The sequence below is a fragment of the Xenopus laevis genome, chromosome 6L, assembly GCF_017654675.1.
Source record: "Xenopus laevis strain J_2021 chromosome 6L, Xenopus_laevis_v10.1, whole genome shotgun sequence".
Taxonomy (NCBI): Eukaryota; Metazoa; Chordata; class Amphibia; order Anura; family Pipidae; genus Xenopus; species Xenopus laevis.
This window is the reverse complement of record NC_054381.1, coordinates 3,806,198-3,825,107: the sequence shown is the minus strand read 5'-3', so window position 1 is coordinate 3,825,107 and position 18,910 is coordinate 3,806,198. Positions and strand designations below refer to the sequence as shown.

The 18,910-nt window shown below is 42.7% G+C and overlaps 2 protein-coding genes across 4 annotated transcripts in view; both read left to right on the top strand.

Annotated features, from left to right (window-relative positions):
* znf214 (zinc finger protein 214) overlaps positions 1-18,910 on the top strand; it is a 210,501-nt gene that overhangs the window by 82,701 nt on the left and 108,890 nt on the right.
* On the top strand, positions 3,236-12,719 carry znf84.L (zinc finger protein 84 L homeolog). Of its 3 annotated transcripts, XM_041566853.1 has the most exons (4): positions 3,238-3,905; positions 4,370-4,483; positions 4,993-5,106; positions 7,871-12,696. In XM_041566853.1, the coding sequence occupies exons 2-4, from the start codon at positions 4,381-4,383 to the stop codon at positions 10,057-10,059; spliced, it is 2,406 nt and encodes an 801-aa protein (XP_041422787.1). In that variant the 5' UTR covers positions 3,238-3,905; positions 4,370-4,380; the 3' UTR covers positions 10,060-12,696. The 3 variants fall into 3 exon arrangements, with proteins under 3 accessions (XP_041422789.1, XP_041422787.1, XP_041422788.1); XM_041566855.1 differs by lacking the exon at positions 4,993-5,106 and having other exon boundaries at positions 3,236-3,905; positions 7,871-12,719; XM_041566854.1 differs by lacking the exons at positions 3,238-3,905; positions 4,993-5,106 and having other exon boundaries at positions 4,330-4,483; positions 7,871-12,719.

Sequence of the window (18,910 nt, the reverse complement as noted above, 5' to 3'; positions counted from 1 at the left end):
AACATGTATAGTTTGTTGGTATGCTTGTGAGTACAGTGAATCCTACGATCCCAGGGGGCGGCCCTTATTTTTTAAAATGGCAATTTTCTATTTATGATTACCCAATGGCACATACTACTAGAAAAGTATATTGTTATAAAAATGGTTTATTTACATGAAGCAAGATTTTACATAAGAGCTGTTTTATGCAATATCTTTTTATAGAGACCTACATTGTTTGGGGGTATAGTTTTCCTTTAACCGCCTGTACTGACCCCTGCCTGTTACTGACCATTCTTCGGATCCTGATTTTGTACCACGCTACTATTTGGTGTTGACTACGACTACGACCTGTGACCTCAACTACGCTTCTGCTTCCTGATATTGTACCGCACTGTCTGTATTGACCCTGCTTGTTCCACAACTACACTATCTCCCCCCCGTCCCTTCTAGACACATTGGGTTCCCTTGTCTGCCCAGACTCTCTCCCTGCTCCTCTCACATTAAGACCTGGCTGCATCCAAGTAATGGAGGGCTCCTCCGAAAGTGAAAGGAGGCTGTTATAGGCAAAAGAGAGCTGTGACCGGGATGTTGGTGTATATGGTAGTAAGGCATATATTTACACTCACAGCGTATACGCACTCAACATCGGTCGGCATATATCCCTGTAGGCAGAGCAATGAGAACAAATCAACCTATAAAAAGGCACTCCCAGCTTTCAGGCTTTATTGTAAGTGGAGCCCAGAGATACGTTCCTTTTCCCTGAGTCTGTACACTGAGTTCCCTACTTTGGGGCAGAAATGCACCTGGGAACCTAAATCCACTAACACTTCTTAATGGAGTTTCAGGCTGCTCAGCTAAATAGTCCTAATCTGTCTATAAATCCTAGAGTGACCTATTAATAAATATAGCCGCCATTTACTATATCTGACCTATCTAGGTTCCACAAGACCTTTCCTGCCTGCTCAGGTAGGGGCTGCTACAAAATGGCCTCAGAGCACACGTGTGCTCAGCTTATATACTTTAACACAGCCGTCCCCAACCTTTTTTGTAACACGGACCAGTTTCAAGTAAGACAATTGTTCCATGGACTGGGTTGGTGGCTGATGCATGGGTTCATTTCAAGTGTACCAAAAAAAAAAAAAAAACTGTCAAAACAGTATTTTGGTCCTTGTTGCAATCAGTAGAATTTTTCCTTGGTTTTGTCATAACGATGGTGTGTCAGGGATCTGGGATTGCAAGTAATTGGGGCGTTTTCATTGTTTTTGCAGCTATAAACTGCAGCCAGGACTGGAGGTGGCCAGATTTGGCACAGCCCACGGCCCAGTGGTTGGGGACCCCTGCTTTAGTGTAGTGCCACCTAGTGGCTAAAATCGGGAGCTGTAAAGGTCATTCTTTGACCCAGAAAGAGAAGCTTATGCTTATCTCATTCTATAGTCAAGTCAAGTGGATTTTATTGTCATTTCAGCCATAAACAGTAAATAAAGTACATAGTAGAGACGAAATGAAGTTCCTCGAGACCCCCCGGTGCTGTACAACAACTCTAGTACACGTCACGCTGGGCAAAGTGGACATTTCAGTTCCTTATGAAAATATTCAGTCCAGTCCTTGGGAGTTGATAAAATGAAGGGCCCCATAAGTGGCCAAACAAGTCTATTCCCAGCCGTCAGCTAAAGTGCATGTGTCAGGGGTCTCAGTCAAGCACCTTTTTTTTTTTTTTTAATTTTTTAAAATTCTTTTCATTCTTAACCTTTATCAGAAGTGAATAGAAATGGCTGAAATGAAAACCATATCACTCACTGCTTAAAGAATTAAAAGACTGGGGGATTAATATTTTGCAACACATTGAGACCCTCCGATGTCCTCCTTAGTAAATGGCACATAATGTAAAGCACCAAATAGCCATTAATAAGCCGCTCGGCTGAGCTACGAGTCATCCTCAGTTCAAATGTAATTTACGTAAAAATATTTGCAGTTGGTCAGTGGATGCAGTTTGGGGGCAGTACAAGAAAGCTGTATGGGCAGTGCATTGGGGTGAGAAGGAACTGAACTGTATCTCACAACTACACTGACAACATTCCCAATATTATCAGATGAGTCTGTTACACACAGGGGAGGTATGTGCTTAGGGTGTAAAGATGGGGCAATGGGCACAGACAACTTCTCTCTGATTATCCTGAGACCAGTCCTGTCTCCTCAACTGTCAGTCCGGCTGTTACAGCTTCTAATGCCCCTCCCCCCGCTTGTCTCTGTGCCCCTCCCCTTGTTGTGTCCTGCGGGGAAATTCATTGGGGAGCGAGAGGAGTGAGAAAGTGGAGCGGCTGCAGAATTATACATGTTTTGTGTGTCAGTCTTGTGTGTCTCTTTTGTGTGTCTGTTTTGTGTGTCGTCAGTTTTGTGTGTCTGTTTTGTGTGTCAGTTTTGTGTGTCTGTTTTGTGTGTCTGTTTTGTGTGTCAGTCTTGTGTGTCGTCAGTTTTGTGTGTCGTCAGTTTTGTGTGTCGTCAGTTTTGTGTGTCAGTCTTGTGTGTCAGTTTTGTGTGTCATCAGTTTTGTGTGTCAGTCTTGTGTGTTGTCAGTCTTGTGTGTCAGTTTTGTGTGTCTGTTTTGTGTGTCAGTCTTGTGTGTCTGTTTTGTGTGTCTGTTTTGTGTGTCGTCAGTTTTGTGTGTCAGTCTTGTGTGTCTGTTTTGTGTGTCTGTTTTGTGTGTAGTCAGTTTTGTGTGTCAGTCTTGTGTGTCTGTTTTGTGTGTCTGTTTTGTGTGTCAGTCTTGTGTGTTGTCAGTTTTGTGTGTCAGTCTTGTGTGTCAGTTTTGTGTGTCTGTTTTGTGTGTTGTAAGTTTTGTGTCAGACTTGTGTGTCAGTTTTGTGTGTCAGTCTTGTGTGTCTGTTTTGTGTGTCTGTTTTGTGTGTCGTCAGTTTTGTGTGTCAGTCTTGTGTGTCTGTTTTGTGTGTAGTCAGTTTTGTGTGTCAGTCTTGTGTGTCTGTTTTGTGTGTCTGTTTTGTGTGTCTGTTTTGTGTGTCAGTTTTGTGTGTCTGTTTTGTGTGTCAGTCTTGTGTGTCTGTTTTGTGTGTCGTCAGTTTTGTGTGTCAGTCTTGTGTGTCAGTTTTGTGTGTCTGTTTTGTGTGTTGTAAGTTTTGTGTGTCAGTTTTGTGTGTCTGTTTTGTGTGTCGTCAGTTTTGTGTGTCAGTCTTGTGTGTCAGTTTTGTGTGTCTGTTTTGTGTGTTGTAAGTTTTGTGTGTCTGTTTTGTGTATCAGTTTTGTGTGTCTGTTTTGTGTGTTGTCAGTTTTGTGTGTCGTCAGTTTCAGTGCTGACTGAGAGCAGATCAGTTCCAGTCCCAGCTCCTCACATTCCACCACTGCAGCCCCTTGTGACTCGTCCTGTCACCTTTGTTATATAGTGAGGAGAAACGGGGCAATAATTGCAGACGAGGAGGGGGGATGTGTGTGTGATCCTGACTTGGGCACAATTAGACCAAAGCCCAATACTAATTATACACGCGCCATTTATTATATGTGTGTGGGGCCCTGAGACAACATCAACCTGGTGTGGCCTGTCCACCCCAGTCCAGCGCTGTTCAATAACAACCAGTAAACAGTCAAACTCATCAGACACATCCCTTTAACTGACACTCAAATCCCATTTGTCTCTAATCTGGTGCCCACGTGTGACTGACCCTGCACTGCCAGCTCTCCTGATTAGCATCTGCCCACCAGCAACATGGCCGTGTCTGTGCAGTAGGGACAACTCTGACACACAATCATTTCATTGGTCTCAAACCAAACAAGCTCATTGGCTGAAGGGCGGAGCTGCCTTCCCAGGGGGAGGAGTGAGATCTTTGTGCTTCTCTCTGTACCCAGACCTGATAGAGGGAAAGGCTGAACCTTCCTGTAACTACTTCCTGTTTCCTGTGTCCCTGGCCTGCTGGGTAGGTAATTTTCCTTCTTCCTCCTTCTTTAATTGCCGCTGTACTGTCTGTGGGACTGGGGGTTAATCCTGCTGCAGGGACTGATAGAGAGGGGAGACTGGGGGTTAATCCTGCTGCAGGGACTGATAGAGAGGGGAGACTGGGGGTTAATCCTGCTGCAGGGACTGATAGAGAGGGGAGACTGGGGGTTAATCCTGCTGCAGGGACTGATAGAGAGGGGAGACTGGGGGTTAATCCTGCTGCAGGGACTGATAGAGAGGGGAGACTGGGGCTTAATCCTGCTGCAGGGACTGATAGAGAGGGGAGACTGGGGGTTAATCCTGCTGCAGGGACTGATAGAGAGGGGAGACTGTGGGACTGGGGGATAAACTGGTCCCAGTACAACATGTATTTATTGTAGTGATATGAGAGGGGGGATCCCCACAGGCAGCTTTATATGGTGGGTTTGTGTTCCTTGCTGTCAGGTTCTCCAGAGATGGAAACAAGGAGGTTAGAGGGGAAATGGGAGAATGAAGAGCCGGACACTGAGGATCCTCTGGACACAATAAAGAGGGAAATGGATCCCGTTCCTGGGGCCGGTGAGTAACGTTCCTCTATTAATAGGATGTCTCTTCCTTACTCCCAGCTTTACTCACCCCTGTCTCTTCCTTACTCCCAGCTTTACTCACCCCTGTCTTTTCCTTACTCCCAGCTTTACTCACCCCTGTCTCTTCCTTACTCCCAGCTTTACTCACCCCTGTCTCTTCCTTACTCCCAGCTTTACTCACCCCTGTCTCTTCCTTACTCCCAGCTTTACTCACCCCTGTCTCTTCCTTACTCCCAGCTTTACTCACCCCTGTCTCTTCCTTACTCCCAGCTTTACTCACCCCTGTCTCTTCCTTACTCCCAGCTTTACTCACCCCTGTCTCTTACTTACTCCCAGCTTTACTCACCCCTGTCTCTTGCTTACTCCCAGCTTTACTCACCCCTGTCTCTTCCTTACTCCCAGCTTTACTCACCCCTGTCTCTTCCTTACTCCCAGCTTTACTCACCCCTGTCTCTTCCTTACTCCCAGCTTTACTCACCCCTGTCTCTTCCTTACTGACAGCTTCCCCATTGGCTGAATCAGAAATATTACAGATAAAGAAAGTGAAAGAAGAAGCGGAGACTGAAGATGATCAAACCCCAATTAAAAGCTCAGCAGCTCTACTATCTGGTTTGGGTAAGTAATCTGAAAATCTAATGTTAAAAATGAAGGGCCATTGCAGAAAAGAATAAAATAAATCTGGAAAAAAAGTTTCTTGCGATGGGACATGATTACTGTTTACAATTAGCTTGGAGGTTATTATAGACAACATTGGGGGATCTTTTTTACAGAGAAAATAAAATAAATGCCACCTTTAAACCCGAGGAAGTGAACTTTAATTTGAAGCAGAGTAGCGGCTTCTTCACATTGAGAACAGGGAGTTTGGGGAATGCTCCAGTGATATTCTAATGGCAGATTCTATAAATTCATTTAAGAGGGGCTTGAAAGATTTCAGTAGAATAACATCCATTGCTATTGAGATGTAAAGATCTACAGTCCGTTTGTATAGTGAATAAAGTACCCCCTCTTGTAAATTATAAGGATATTATAAGTTTAAAGTAGAACTAAACCCCCCTGTACCAAAAGCCCCCCTAAACTGCCTGCCATTGCCCCCACTCCCCTCTCCCTCCCCACACTCTGCATTAGTAAAGAAACAACCCCTTAAAAAAATCTGACCCTAAAATGCAGAGCAGCTGAGCCCCAGGGCACCATCTCCCGCCCCTTCGTATTCTTTCAGGGCTCGACGCCTATTTTCGAATGCGCAGTTGAAACTGATTCCTGACTTGGCCCAACTGCTCGCGCTCCCTCAGGCTTCATTTACGTTGAGCCCTGAAAGAATACAAAGGGGAAGATGGTGCCCTGGAGAGGCGCTGCTCTGCATTTTAGGGTCAGATTTATTTAAGGGGTTGTTTTTTGACTAATACACAGTTTGTGGAGGTAATGGCAGGCAGTTAAGGGGGGCTTATGGTATGGGTGGTTTAGTTCTCCTTTAAGAACATGACTATCTCTAGTTCACAGTGGTCAGTACAGTGTACAAACCCTCCAACCTGCTTTTCAGTTGGGTTCAAGCTGAGCCGACTGTCTGACCATGGGGTGGAAAGCAGCCTAAATCCAACAAGTACAGAGAATCATATCTCTGTATTAGTGCAATTACTTTAATTTACTCTAGGAATGTTTCTTACTGTCATTAATACAAATTAGACTTTGTGGGACATTCACTAAGAATTGTAGTTGCGCTTCGCCGCACTTCGCCAGGCGTATTTTCGTCAGCGCTCTGCAAATTCACTAAAATTCGAAGTTGCCCTCAGGGGAAGCGTAAGGTTGTGAAGTTGCGCTAGCGTTAATTCGCCAAGCGAAGCAAAGTTACGCTAGCGATGGTTAATTTGCATACGGCGCCAAATTGAAGTTACAATGGAGGTATATGTAGCAGCACTACACAAGCCTGGGAAACCTTCAAAACAGCAAATAAAATGTTTATTTTGCCCTACACATGTGCCCACTGTATAGTTAAGTTGCCATGAGTTAGGAAATGTAGGGGGGAAGGAGGGGAGCCCCAAACATTTTTTCCATTGTTTTCAGCCTAACACCCATAATATAGAAAAAACGCCAGCGTTTTTTGGGACTTAAAAAAAAACTGTAACTTTTTTTGAAGCAATCCCTATCTACTCTATTGCACTTCGCCTGGTCTGAGGTGGCGAAGGAAGTCTGGCGTAAAAGGTAGCGTTCAGTACACTGTGCGCGTTAGTGAATTTGCGTAGTTACGTCCGTTGCGCAAATGTCCAGGTGTAAGGGTGCGAAGTAACACTAGCAAAGTTACGCCAGCGTCCGTTAGTGAATTTGCAAAGTAATGCGAATTTACGCTAGCGTTAGGCGCTTCGGCGCTTAGTGAATTTGCCCCTTTGTGTTGACACAATATAATAGAAGATTTGGGAACAGGAAGAGGGGAGCATAATGAACTGGCCTCATTATAAAGGCAATAATGATGATATGGCACCAGATTTCAGTTTGGGCAACAAAATGACCCCTGTATTGGAGGACATGTAACAAAGAGAAGCAGAGGTGCAACTATAGGCCTCCAGGTCTGGGTGCAAAAGAGAAATGGACATGCACACTGGTACCACATCATGATGTTGTAGAAAATGATAGTAACCCCAAATGTATATGTGTAAGCATAAGAGCATCCGATAGTAGCAGAATAACTCCCCAAAGTAGAATGATGGCCCAGGAGCTCCTGCCCCAGACCCTCAGCTCAGGGGAGCAGACAATTCATAAACAGAAGAAACAAGATGTTTAGGGAACTCTAGGAAGCCACGTATAGATCAGACCAAAAATGAGTTGGTTAAAAAGTAGTAAAAAATCTTTATTCAAACAACCATCTAGAGCCTTACGCTTTTAATCATAAGATTGATCACTTACAACACAAAATCAGTATTTAAAGACCCACCAATGAAAAAAGAGGGCAGAGGAAACGCATAAAGCTCGGGATAGTTGTAGAAAATGATACCATGATATTCCCTGTGGGACCCAAGGGGGGAAGGCGACCCATGGTGCTTATGTCACATGACATGTATTTGATATCAGCACAGTAACATGTGCCAACCAATCACAGCTCTGCATTCACACAGAAACCATAAACTCCAATTCTTCAGGTCTGACATGATACAATGCAATGGGCTGAGAAATCAGCCAGTACAAGAGAAATGGACCAGTAATACTGATTATTATAATTAATCATTGTTTTGTAGAATCAGGTGCCATATCTTGTTTATCATTTCCTACATGATAAGGGGATTTTCAAAAAGCTCTATGTCCCCTTTAAGAACACCTTAATGTTTGTTATACCAGTTCCTTACAGATGATCTATATTCCCCTTCCGCTCTCTCCTGTTTGTTGTTATTAGGTGGGAACATGAAGGCTGAGCACAGTTCTGAACTGCCCAAACCAGAGACTGACTGGGAGTCCGGCACAAGATCTGGCGATTGCTTAACAAGACTCGATGGTTTTATCTGCTATAAATGTGGTGAAACCTTCACTGTGAATAGTCATCTTCTCAGCCACCTCTGTGGGAAACACGAGAGAATCCACTCCAGAGAGAAACTATACAGCTGTTCAGATTGTGGGAAAAAATTTTCTTTATTCCCTAGTTTGGTTACACACAAGAGAATCCACGCAGGGGAGAAACCTTTCACCTGTACAGAATGTGGGAAAACTTTTAAGAAAAAGCACTACCTTCTCAGACACCAGAAAATCCACACAAAACAATTTGCCTGTACAGAATGTTCGGAAAGCTTTACTACAGAGAGAAGACTCCAAATTCACCAAATGATTCACATGGGAAAGGACCTATTCACCTGTACAGAATGTGGGAAAAGCTTTAGTGCAAAGTCCACCCTTCACGCACATGAAAGAACTCACACCGGGGAGAAACCATTCACCTGTAGAGAATGCGGGAAAAGTTTCACTGCAACTCAATCCCTTCGCATACATGAAAAAACTCACACCGGGGTGAAACCATTCACCTGTAAAAAATGTGGGAAATGTTTTTATGAACGGTGCCATGTAATGAAGCACAAATGCAAGCCCTATGCATGTAGTGAATGTCAACTAATGTTTCCGGACATGGAAAAGCTTCGCGCACATCAGGCAATTCATTCGAACGAGAAAGCTCCCAAATGTAAAGTATGTGGGAAATGTTTTACTCGCAAAACCGCTCTTACAAATCACGAGAGAGTTCACACAGGGGAGAAACCATTCACTTGTACAGAATGTGATAAAAGTTTTTCTTACTATTCTGGTTTGGATAGACACATCATAAAAAAGCACAGAGAGGACAAACCTTTCACCTCTTTAGAATGTAGTGAGAATGTTTCTTTAAAAGGCACTGCTAAAATACCGTTCACCTGCACAGAATGTGGGAAAATATATACTCAAGAGGCAAAACTTAAAATTCACCAAAGAATTCACACTGGAGAGAAACCCTTCATCTGCACAGAATGTGGGAAAGGTTTTACTGCAAAGAGCTCCCTTCAAAACCATCTGAGATTTCACGCCGGAGAAAAAGAATTAAGCTGTACAGAATGTGGGAAGTGTTTTCCTAGAAAGTGGCAACTTCGTGTTCACCAGAGAACTCATTCCAGAGAGAAACCATTCACCTGTACAGAATGTGGCAAATGTTTTACTACAAAGTCGCATCTACGCACACACCAGAATATTCACACAGGGGAGAATCTTTTCACCTGTACACATTGTTGGAAATGTTTTACTGAAAAGCGCGCCCTTCTCAAACATGAACTAATTCACACTAGAAAGAGGCCATTCACTTGTACATGTGGAAAAGGTTTTTCTTCAAAATACGCATTTCACGCACACAAACAAAGTCATAATAAAAATAAACCATTCACCTGTACAGAATGTGGTAAAAGTTTTACTGCAAAAGGAAGCCTTGAAATACACAAAAGAACTCACACTGGGGAGAAACCATTCACCTGTACAGAATGTGGGAAATGTTTTTCTGAAAAGAGCTCCCTTAAATGCCACCACAGAACTCACACTGGTGAGAAACCATTTGTTTGTACCGAATGTGGGAAAAGTTTTACTGACAAAAGCAGACTTCGAAAGCACCAAAGAATTCACACTGGTGAGAAACCATTCACCTGTACAGAATGTGGGAAAAGTTTTTCTTTTCAGAGCAGCCTTAACCGCCACTACAAATCTCACACTGGAGAGAGACCATTCGTTTGTACAGAATGTGGGAAAACTTTTACTGACAAAAGTAGACTTCGAGCGCACCAAAGAATTCACACTGGTGAGAAACCATTCACCTGTACAGATTGTGGGAAATGTTTTTCTGCAAAGAGCATCCTTAACCGCCACCGCCAAACAATTCACAACAGAGAGAAACCATTCATTTGTACAGAATGCGGAAAAGGATTTACTTCCAAGTATCGCCTTCATTTACACAAAAAAATTCACACTAGAGAGAAACCATTCATTTGTACAGAATGTGGAAAAGGATTTACTTCAAAGCATTACCTTTGTGTCCATAAAAAAACTCACACTAGAGAGAAACCATTCACCTCTACAGAATGATTTTCTTTGAAAACTACCCTTTTCTGAACAGGAGATAAGTGATACAATTAAGTCGCTTGACTTAACCATGACTACAAAATATTTACTAAATTGCTGGCCTGCCGATTGCAGAATATTCTTCCTGACCTTATAATACCGGAACCACTCGGCTTCACACGCAATAGGCAATCTGTAAAAGCAATACGCTCCGCTATTGCAGCCATAATCACTGAGTCCCAGAAGCAAAACTCACAAACACTTTTGCTTAACCTGGATGCCGATTAGGTGTTTGATAGTGTGTTTCATTCGCATTTGATTAGATTAGTTAAATTCAGGCATTTTGGACCTCTCTTTATAAAAGCCGTTACACTGTTATACCGCCCCTCTCAGGCTACAGTTTATGTTAATGAATATCTCCACTCGCTCTTGCAAGAGGTACCGGACAGGGCTGTCCACTTTCACCATTACTGTTTACTGCGCTGGATCCCTTCTTGCGGATACTGCTTACCTCCCCAGCACTCCAGGGGATACAGGTTGGTACACAGCAACTTTGCGGATGATATATTGATATTCATGACCAACCCGTCAGTGGCGATTCCTCACCTTATATCTAGTATTGAAACCTTTGGGAGGGTGGCGGGATTTCAAGTGAACCTGGCTAAAACGATAGCTTTGCCCCTCAATCCCCTTCTGAAAAACACCTGGCAAGGCCATTTTCCATTTAAGTGGGCCACTGAGGCAATACAATTTCTGGGCGTTTTGACCCCCCCACAAATCCACACACTGTATACTTTGAATATCTCCCCCTTGATTACCAAACTGACCCACGAACTTAATGCATGGTCCAAATTACCACTGAATTATTTAGGAAAATGTCATTTAATTAAGATGATATGGTTCCCTCGTTTGTTGTATTTTTTGCAAATGCTCCCACTATTTCTTACCCGTAAAGATCTGACTAGGTTGAACACAGCGCTTAGTCAATTTATCTGGGGTGGTAAACATTCTGGGATCAGCAGAAATAAACTCCAGCAGCTCAAGTCCCAGGGTGGGATAAATCTCCCAGATATTCAGACATATAACTTGGCTTGCGGCAGACTGGGTCAACAATAGAGAGTTTTGTGCACTGCCTTCTTTAGAACAGGCTTTTATACCAAATATCTCTCTGGCCTCTCTTTTACATATAAGGGAGGGACAAATACCACAGATAATTAAGGATAATCCACGGCTATATACCACAATTAGAGCCTGGCGAGCAGCACGTCTATTTCTCCCTCTTTGTCCCCTTTCCTACCTTTTCTAGGCAATCCACAATTTTTGAATAATTACAATGGATTTCCATTTCAAGCTTGGGCAGTACAGGGGCTCACGCAAATCAGACATTTTATGCAGACCCCAATGATTCCTTATTCATTAGCAGAACTTAAAGAACGATATCCCCTGGTGGCCTGGGACTTTTTCTCTTACAAGCTAGACACTATACGCAGGTAGTGAGTCGTGCCATTGCAGTTCAGGAAGTCGACAATGCAATTGATAATCTATTTCGGTCTGCTACAATACGACCTTCTATGTCTCTGCTGTATAGAACTTTAAAAGCTCCATTGTCAGACAGGGACTTTGAGAGAGGGGTGTAGGGAAATGGTTACAACAAATCCCAGACCTTACGCGAGATAAACTATTTACCTTGCATGTCAAATCTCTGTCAGTGCTTATTTCAAATCATTTCCATGTAATGTTTTTGAATATATGGCTTAGAGGGTATTTTTCCCCTGAGTTACGAAAACGAGTGGGTTGGTCTGAGTCAGATGCCTGTCCAAAGTGCCAGGCCCAGAAAGCAGACATTTAATCATTGCCTCTGGTCCTGTCCTCGGATTACACCATTTTGGAATGAATTTATCCGCTATTGTAAACGAACACTGCATATCAATATAAGTCTCACTCCACTCTGGGTTATCTTTGGCGATACAACAAAAGTTTCAAAGATAGACAAGAAACTAGCAAACATTGTTTCAGCAGTTAGCAGAAAAGCCATATTACACCGTTGGATCTCCAACCTGCCTCCTTCATTAGACATGATGCTCGTGAAACCCGATTTTGCTTACCGTATGGATTGGCTGGAGGCCGCTCTCAATAAGGAGGGTAGGGTGACAACCTTTTTTGCTACTTGGTCCAAATATGTACAAACACTACCCCCTACCAGACAACTAGAAATCTCCTACGTATTTCGGCTCACCACTTGGTACATGTCTGAGGAGCAAGCGGGGAGGGAGCCTTTAAGGTCATTGCGACTATAAGGAAACACTTGGGATGGCCCTGATAACCTTTTCCCTGACAGGCTGAGGTGAAATGATGGGGAGGGGGTCCGGGGAAGGCTTGTATTGTAATTTATTCATTGTTAAGGGCAAGGGAGCAAATTCTGTATGTTCTTGTTTGCTGGGGGGGTCGAAAAATGTGTGCAGAGCACCCCCTGCCTTTTTGTCCTACCCTATTCCTGAGGGCATTGGCATGTTTCATTTTGATATTCTGTAATGTTTGTTTGGTGCAAATAAAGACATTTAAAAAAAAAAAAAAACTACCCTTTACAAAGACACAAGAGATGTTTGAGAGGAACCTTATATGGGTCGCTGATGTGGTAAATAAAAAAGTGCTAGAGCATCACTGATGTAGTTTGCTATTTAAATCTAAACACTACTTATACTATATACTATAAAATGGTTTCAGCTTATGATGGGCAAACTTTACAGTCAGTGGCGCCCAACTCTTTACAGTTAGGAGAATTATCTAGCCCAAAAGATACAGTGCGGTACCTTCTGCCAAGGCCATGTTCCTGAGACTCACAGCCTATGTCCCTAGGGTTGCCACCTTTTAAAATAATCTTTACCAGCAGGTGGAGGGGTGGGGTTAAAAGGGCGGGGCCGTGACGATAAAGGGGGCAGGACCCTGACACACTATTGGCTGGCTGGTTGTGACATCAAAGGGGCGGTGCCAAACATTTGAATTTGGCAAGAAGCCCAGGAAAAAAGGTACGTTTGGAGCAGGCTGGGGGCAGGCCACAGGCTTTTTTTTTAGGTATATTACAAATTCACCGGCAGCTACATTGCCGGTAAACTTGTAATACCGGCCCCGGTCTTGGCTGGTGTTTTACTGGCTAGGCCGGTAAAATACCGGCCGGGTGGCAACACTAGCTGTCCCATTGTTTCAGATTAATGGGCTGATCATAAAAGGATTGTGCAGCTGTTGAGTAGGACGAGGGTTATAATCCCTTGGGTTGTCCCATGAGCCGCCAGTTTAGCAGATCATTATAATGTACAGAATGGAACCATGAGGATGAGTAGGAGATGCTCAGATGAAGGAGTGACTCTTTGCAATTGCTGATACATGGCAGGTCTACTAGGATTCACACAGTTACTACTGGGGGTAACAATAGCAATTGCTACAAATGAGCAAGATATGTAAACCAAATATCCAGAATCTAGGATAACCCCAAGGCACCGGGCCTGGGGAGATGGGGTGATTGAAGTGGAATTGTTAGCTCTGATAGATACTTCTGGGATGTTATTTAGGGGAAAGAGAAGAATTTACATTTTAAAGAGGTTTAATTTAAGGTAGTGTTGTGACATCCAAGTAGAGATAGTGGACAGGCAGGAGGAGACTGAGTTCTGGATTGAGCTCAGGAGATGAGAGAATGGCTGCTCCCTCTTCTGGAATTCTCTCCCACAGTCTGTCCCACTTTCTCCCAACCTTTCTGCTTTCAAAATATCTTTTATACACACGTATTAAGAGAATGCTCCCCTCACTCTGTTTAGCTACCAAATGTAATATCATATGTTACTTCTTTCACCTGCTTATTTCTGATCTTGCCGCTCCCACACCTTGTGTCTCATTCCCTTCCCCTTTAGATTGTAAGCTCTTTTGCACAGGACCTTTCTTATCTTTTGTAGCGGTACTGGTCATTATGTAACTCTGTATGTTATATGTATGTAATTCATGTGATTTCTTTGTATAAACACATTTATTTTATAGCACTACACAATATGTTGGCACTCTATAAATACATGTTAATAATAATAATAATAATAATAATACCAATGCTGCTCTGCACATTACTTCCATCTGTTGCACATAAGATAAATAGAAGCAGAACAATAAATGGAGCAAATGACTGAACCATATTGGATCTTCAGGCCAGGCAAGGTAAAGGAGACTCTAACCCAATATCACTGGCAAGATCAGGCAAAATAAAAGCCATGCTGTCCAGTGTCAGATCTTCTCTACAATCTGACTTTAAATAACTTACAGATGAACTCAAGAGGGGGAGAGAGATTGGTGAGAGACCAAGCACAGGGCACAGACCTAAACTGGGTGAGTTTACAGAAGCTCACAATAAAGCGGCAGATACACAATAAGGTCTGTAGTGTGTAATCTTTCTCCTTCGACTCAAAGCTTAAACCCACATGAAAATTTTTTGCCTTAAAGGGATACTGTCATGGGAAAAAAATTCAGTTAATAGTGCTGCTCCAGCAGAATTCTGCACTGAAATCCATTTCTCAAAAGAGCAAACAGATTTTTTTATATTCAATTTTGAAATCTGACATGGGGCTAGACATATTGTCAATTTCCCAGCTGCCCCAAGTCATGTGACTTGTGCTCTGATAAACTTCAATCACTCTTTACTGCTGTACTGCAGGTTGGACTGATATCACCCCCCTCCCTTTTCCCCCAGCAGCCTAACAACAGAACAATGGGAAGGTAACCAGATAGCAGCTCCCTAACACAAGATAACAACTGCCTGGTAGATTTAAGAACAGCACTCAATAGTAAAAACCCATGTCCCACTGAGACACATTCAGTTACATTGAGAAGGAAAAACAGCAGCCTGCCAGAAAGCATTTCTCTTCTAAAGTGCAGGCACAAGTCACATGACCAGGGGCAGCTGGGAAATTGAAAAATGTCTAGCCCCATGTCAGATTTCAAAATTGAATATAAAAAAAATCTGTTTGCTCTTTTGAGAAATGGATTTTGGTGCAGAATTCTGCTGGAGCAGCACTATTAACTGATTCATTTTGAAAAATTTTTTTTTTCCCATGACAGTATCCCTTTAAGACAGTAATGAAAATAACCACTCAGACAACAACTAGTTTTGGAAAATAAAGTGGAGGTCATAATTATTAAAAAATCTTAGTGAATAATTTTCCAATAAAAAATGCGGGCCCCCAAATCATTCTCATCTAAAGGATAACACACTAAGCACCATTGCAAATGGGCAGGCCCACCTCCAGTTGTCATAATACACATGTATGTGGGGAAACTCCCTGACCCTGAAGCAAAAACCAGTGAGCCCCTCAGTGGTTGCCATTAAAATAGGCTTTACCTGGTTTCCCCCGAGGCCTGAAAGCAAAATTCAGTGCCAGGTGGATTCCCAGTGGTTGCCACAGTTCCAAGGCCTCACAAGCATCACATGGGGCCCGCATTTCTGCTGTACCATTGCGAAATAGATCGGCATTACCCAGTGGAGTAACAAGATATTACTGGGCCCCACAGCAAATTATTTTTCAGGCCCTCAAAGTGTTTAGAGGTTGACTTGAAACTGTATATGAATTAGGGCCTCATAGGGCCCCTATACCTCCTGGGCCCCCCTGCAGCCGCAAGGTCTGCTTCCTCTGTAGTTACGCCCCTGGCATTCCCATTTAAGGGATAACACACTTTGCACTATTGCAAATATCCAGGCCCACCACCAGTTACTATAGTAGACATTTAAGGGGCTTCTCCTGTAGGTGACTCCTTGACCCAAAAGCAAAACCAGTGCCAGTGAGCCCCTCAGTGGTTGCCATAAGAATGGGCTTTGCCTGGTTAACCCACAAGGCTGGAAAGCAAGATCAGTGCCAGGTGGATTCCCAGTAGTTGCCCCCACAAAGTTCCAGGGCCTGCCAACCACCACCAGTATTGCCTCCATGGATTCAAAGTTTTAATACTTGTACTGAAAGCAAAATAAAGTGCCAGGTGGATTCCCAGTGGTTGCTAGAGATCCAGGGCCTGCCAAGCATCACTTTGCAAAGTGATCTGTCTAAACTGGAAAACTGGGCAGCAAACTGGAAAATGAGGTTCAATGTTGATAAATGCAAGGTTATGCACTTTGGCAAAAATAATATAAATGCAAGTTATACACTAAATGGCAATGTGTTGGGAGTTTCCTTAAATGAAAAGGATCTAGGGGTCTTTGTAGATAACACGTTGTCTAATTCTGGGCAGTGTCATTCTGTGGCTACTAAAGCAAATAAAGTTCTGTCTTGCATAAAAAAGGGCATTAACTCAAGGGATGAAAACATAATTATGCCTCTTTATAGGTCCCTGGTAAGGCCTCATCTGGAGTATGCAGTTCAGTTTTGGACTCCAGTCCTTAAGAGGGATATAAATGAGCTGGAGAGAGTGCAGAGACGTGCAACTAAATTGGTTAGAGGGACGGAAGACTTAAATTATGAGGGTAGACTGTCAAGGTTGGGGTTGTTTTCTCTGGAAAAAAGGCGCTTGCGAGGGGACATGATTACACTTTACAAGTACATTAGAGGACATTATAGACAAATGGCAGGGGACCTTTTTACCCATAAAGTGGATCACCGTACCAGAGGCCACCCCTTTAGACTAGAAGAAAAGAACTTTCATTTGAAGCAACGTAGAGGGTTCTTCACAGTCAGGACAGTGAGGTTGTGGAATGCACTGCCGGGTGATGTTGTGATGGCTGATTCAGTTAATGCCTTTAAGAATGGCTTGGATGATTTTTTGGACAGACATAATATTAAAGGCTATTGTGATACTAAACTCTATAGTTAATATAGGTATGGGTATATAGAATTTTAATTAAAAGTAGGGAGGGGTGTGTGTATGGATGCTGGGTTTTCATTTGGAGGGGTTGAACTTGATGGACTTTGTCTTTTTTCAACCCAATTTAACTATGTAACTATGTAACTATGTAACATGGGGCCCGCATTGCCGCCACCAACAGAGAGGAGTATACCCAAACTCCCTCACTGCCCCCAAACAAATTTACTGTTTTACATGACCTCCCAGTTTCCTCTCTGCTATAAAGCCCATTTTTCTTTTTTTAAACTTTTTCTTTTTTAGTTCTCCCTGTTATTTAGGATAAATAAATCATTAACCAAAATTCAAAACCTATTTCTATTCCAAGAAATGCTAGCTTGGTAATGGGTAGCCCTACATTATCCTCTACCATGGGCACTACCAGCTCCTAAAGGAGTTCAGATAGAATACTTAAAGCAAATCATCCAGCTAATAGGCACTATCCCCTCTTTTTGCTCTTTCCTCCAAAAACAACTGAATTTCTCAAAAAATGCACATCCCAATGGTGAACACTTATCATTGTATTAAGTTTAATTCACAGCCCATGAGGAAATAACTAAAATGATGACTCTATGCCCAGCTTTGCCATGAGTTCTCCCTAACCAGCTTTTCTTTTATTACCATGCTAAATAACTGATATGACCTACACCAGGGATCCTAAAACTTTATAATCCGTGAGCAACATTCAGAAGTAAAAGGAGTTGAGGAGCAACACGAGCATGAAAAATGTTCTTGGGGTGCCAAATAAGGGCTGTGATTGGCCATTTGGTAGCCCCTATGTGGATTGCCAACCTACATTGAGACTCTGTTTAGCCGTACATCTGGTTTTTATGCAACTAAAACTTGTCTCCAAGCCTGGAATTCAAAAATAAGCACCTGCTTTGAGGCCACTGGGAGCAACATCCAAGGGGTTGAAGAGCAACATGTTACTCACGAGCCACTGGTTGGGGATCACTGACCTACACCATAACACAATTTGCAGGTAGATATGCAAATAGAAACAATACAATTCTACCTGTATCTGACAATTCAGCACTAACAATGGCTGATGTTTGGGTCCCTTCAAAGGCACCCGATCAAAATTTTCCATCCAGCCCGATCAACGAGCCGATAGCCAGGTCTTCTGATATCAGTCGGCTCTTTTCCCACAATACACGCAACGAATAACATACGAAAATTCTTTCATAAGATATTATCTGTGCGTCTATGGCCACCTTTAGGAAGGGAAAAGATATACCACCCTAAGATGCAAAAGCCTGTTTGCCTTCATTCTATTTATAATGGTTACATCCTCCATTGATATCCCAGCTTTGGCCATTGTTTTCCCCAAGCAACCCAGGGAGTCGGCAAATAACAGGGAATCCTCCTCCTTAAAGGGGTTGTTCACCTTTGAGTTAACGTTTAGTATGATGTAGAGAGTGATATTCTGAGACAATTTGCAATTGGTTTTCCTTTTTTATTATTTAAGGTTTTGGCGTTATTTCGCTATTTATTCAGCAGTTCTCCAGTTTGCAGTTTCAGCAGTCTGGTTGCTAGAATCCAAATTCCCCTAGCAACCATGCATTGATTTAAATAAGAGACTGGAATATGAATAGGAAAGGACCTTACTAGAAATATGAGAAATAAAAATTAGCAACAACAATAAAGTTGTAGCCTTTTTTGATGGGGTCAGCGACACCCACTTGAAAAGCTGGAAAGAGTCAGAAGAAAAAACAAATAATTATAAAACTATAAAAAATAAATAATGAAAACCAATTAGAAAGTTGCTTGTAATTTGCCATTTTATTACATACTAAAAGTTTACCTAAAGGGATCCTGTCATCGGAAAACATGTTTTTTTCAAAACACATCAGTTAATAGTGCTGCTCCAGCAGAATTCTGCACTGAAATCCATTTCTCAAAAGAGCAAACAGATTTTTTTATATTCAATTTTGAAATCTGACATGGGGCTAGACATTTTGTCAATTTCCCAGCTGCCCCTGGTCATGTGACTTGTGCCTGCACTTAAGGAGAGAAA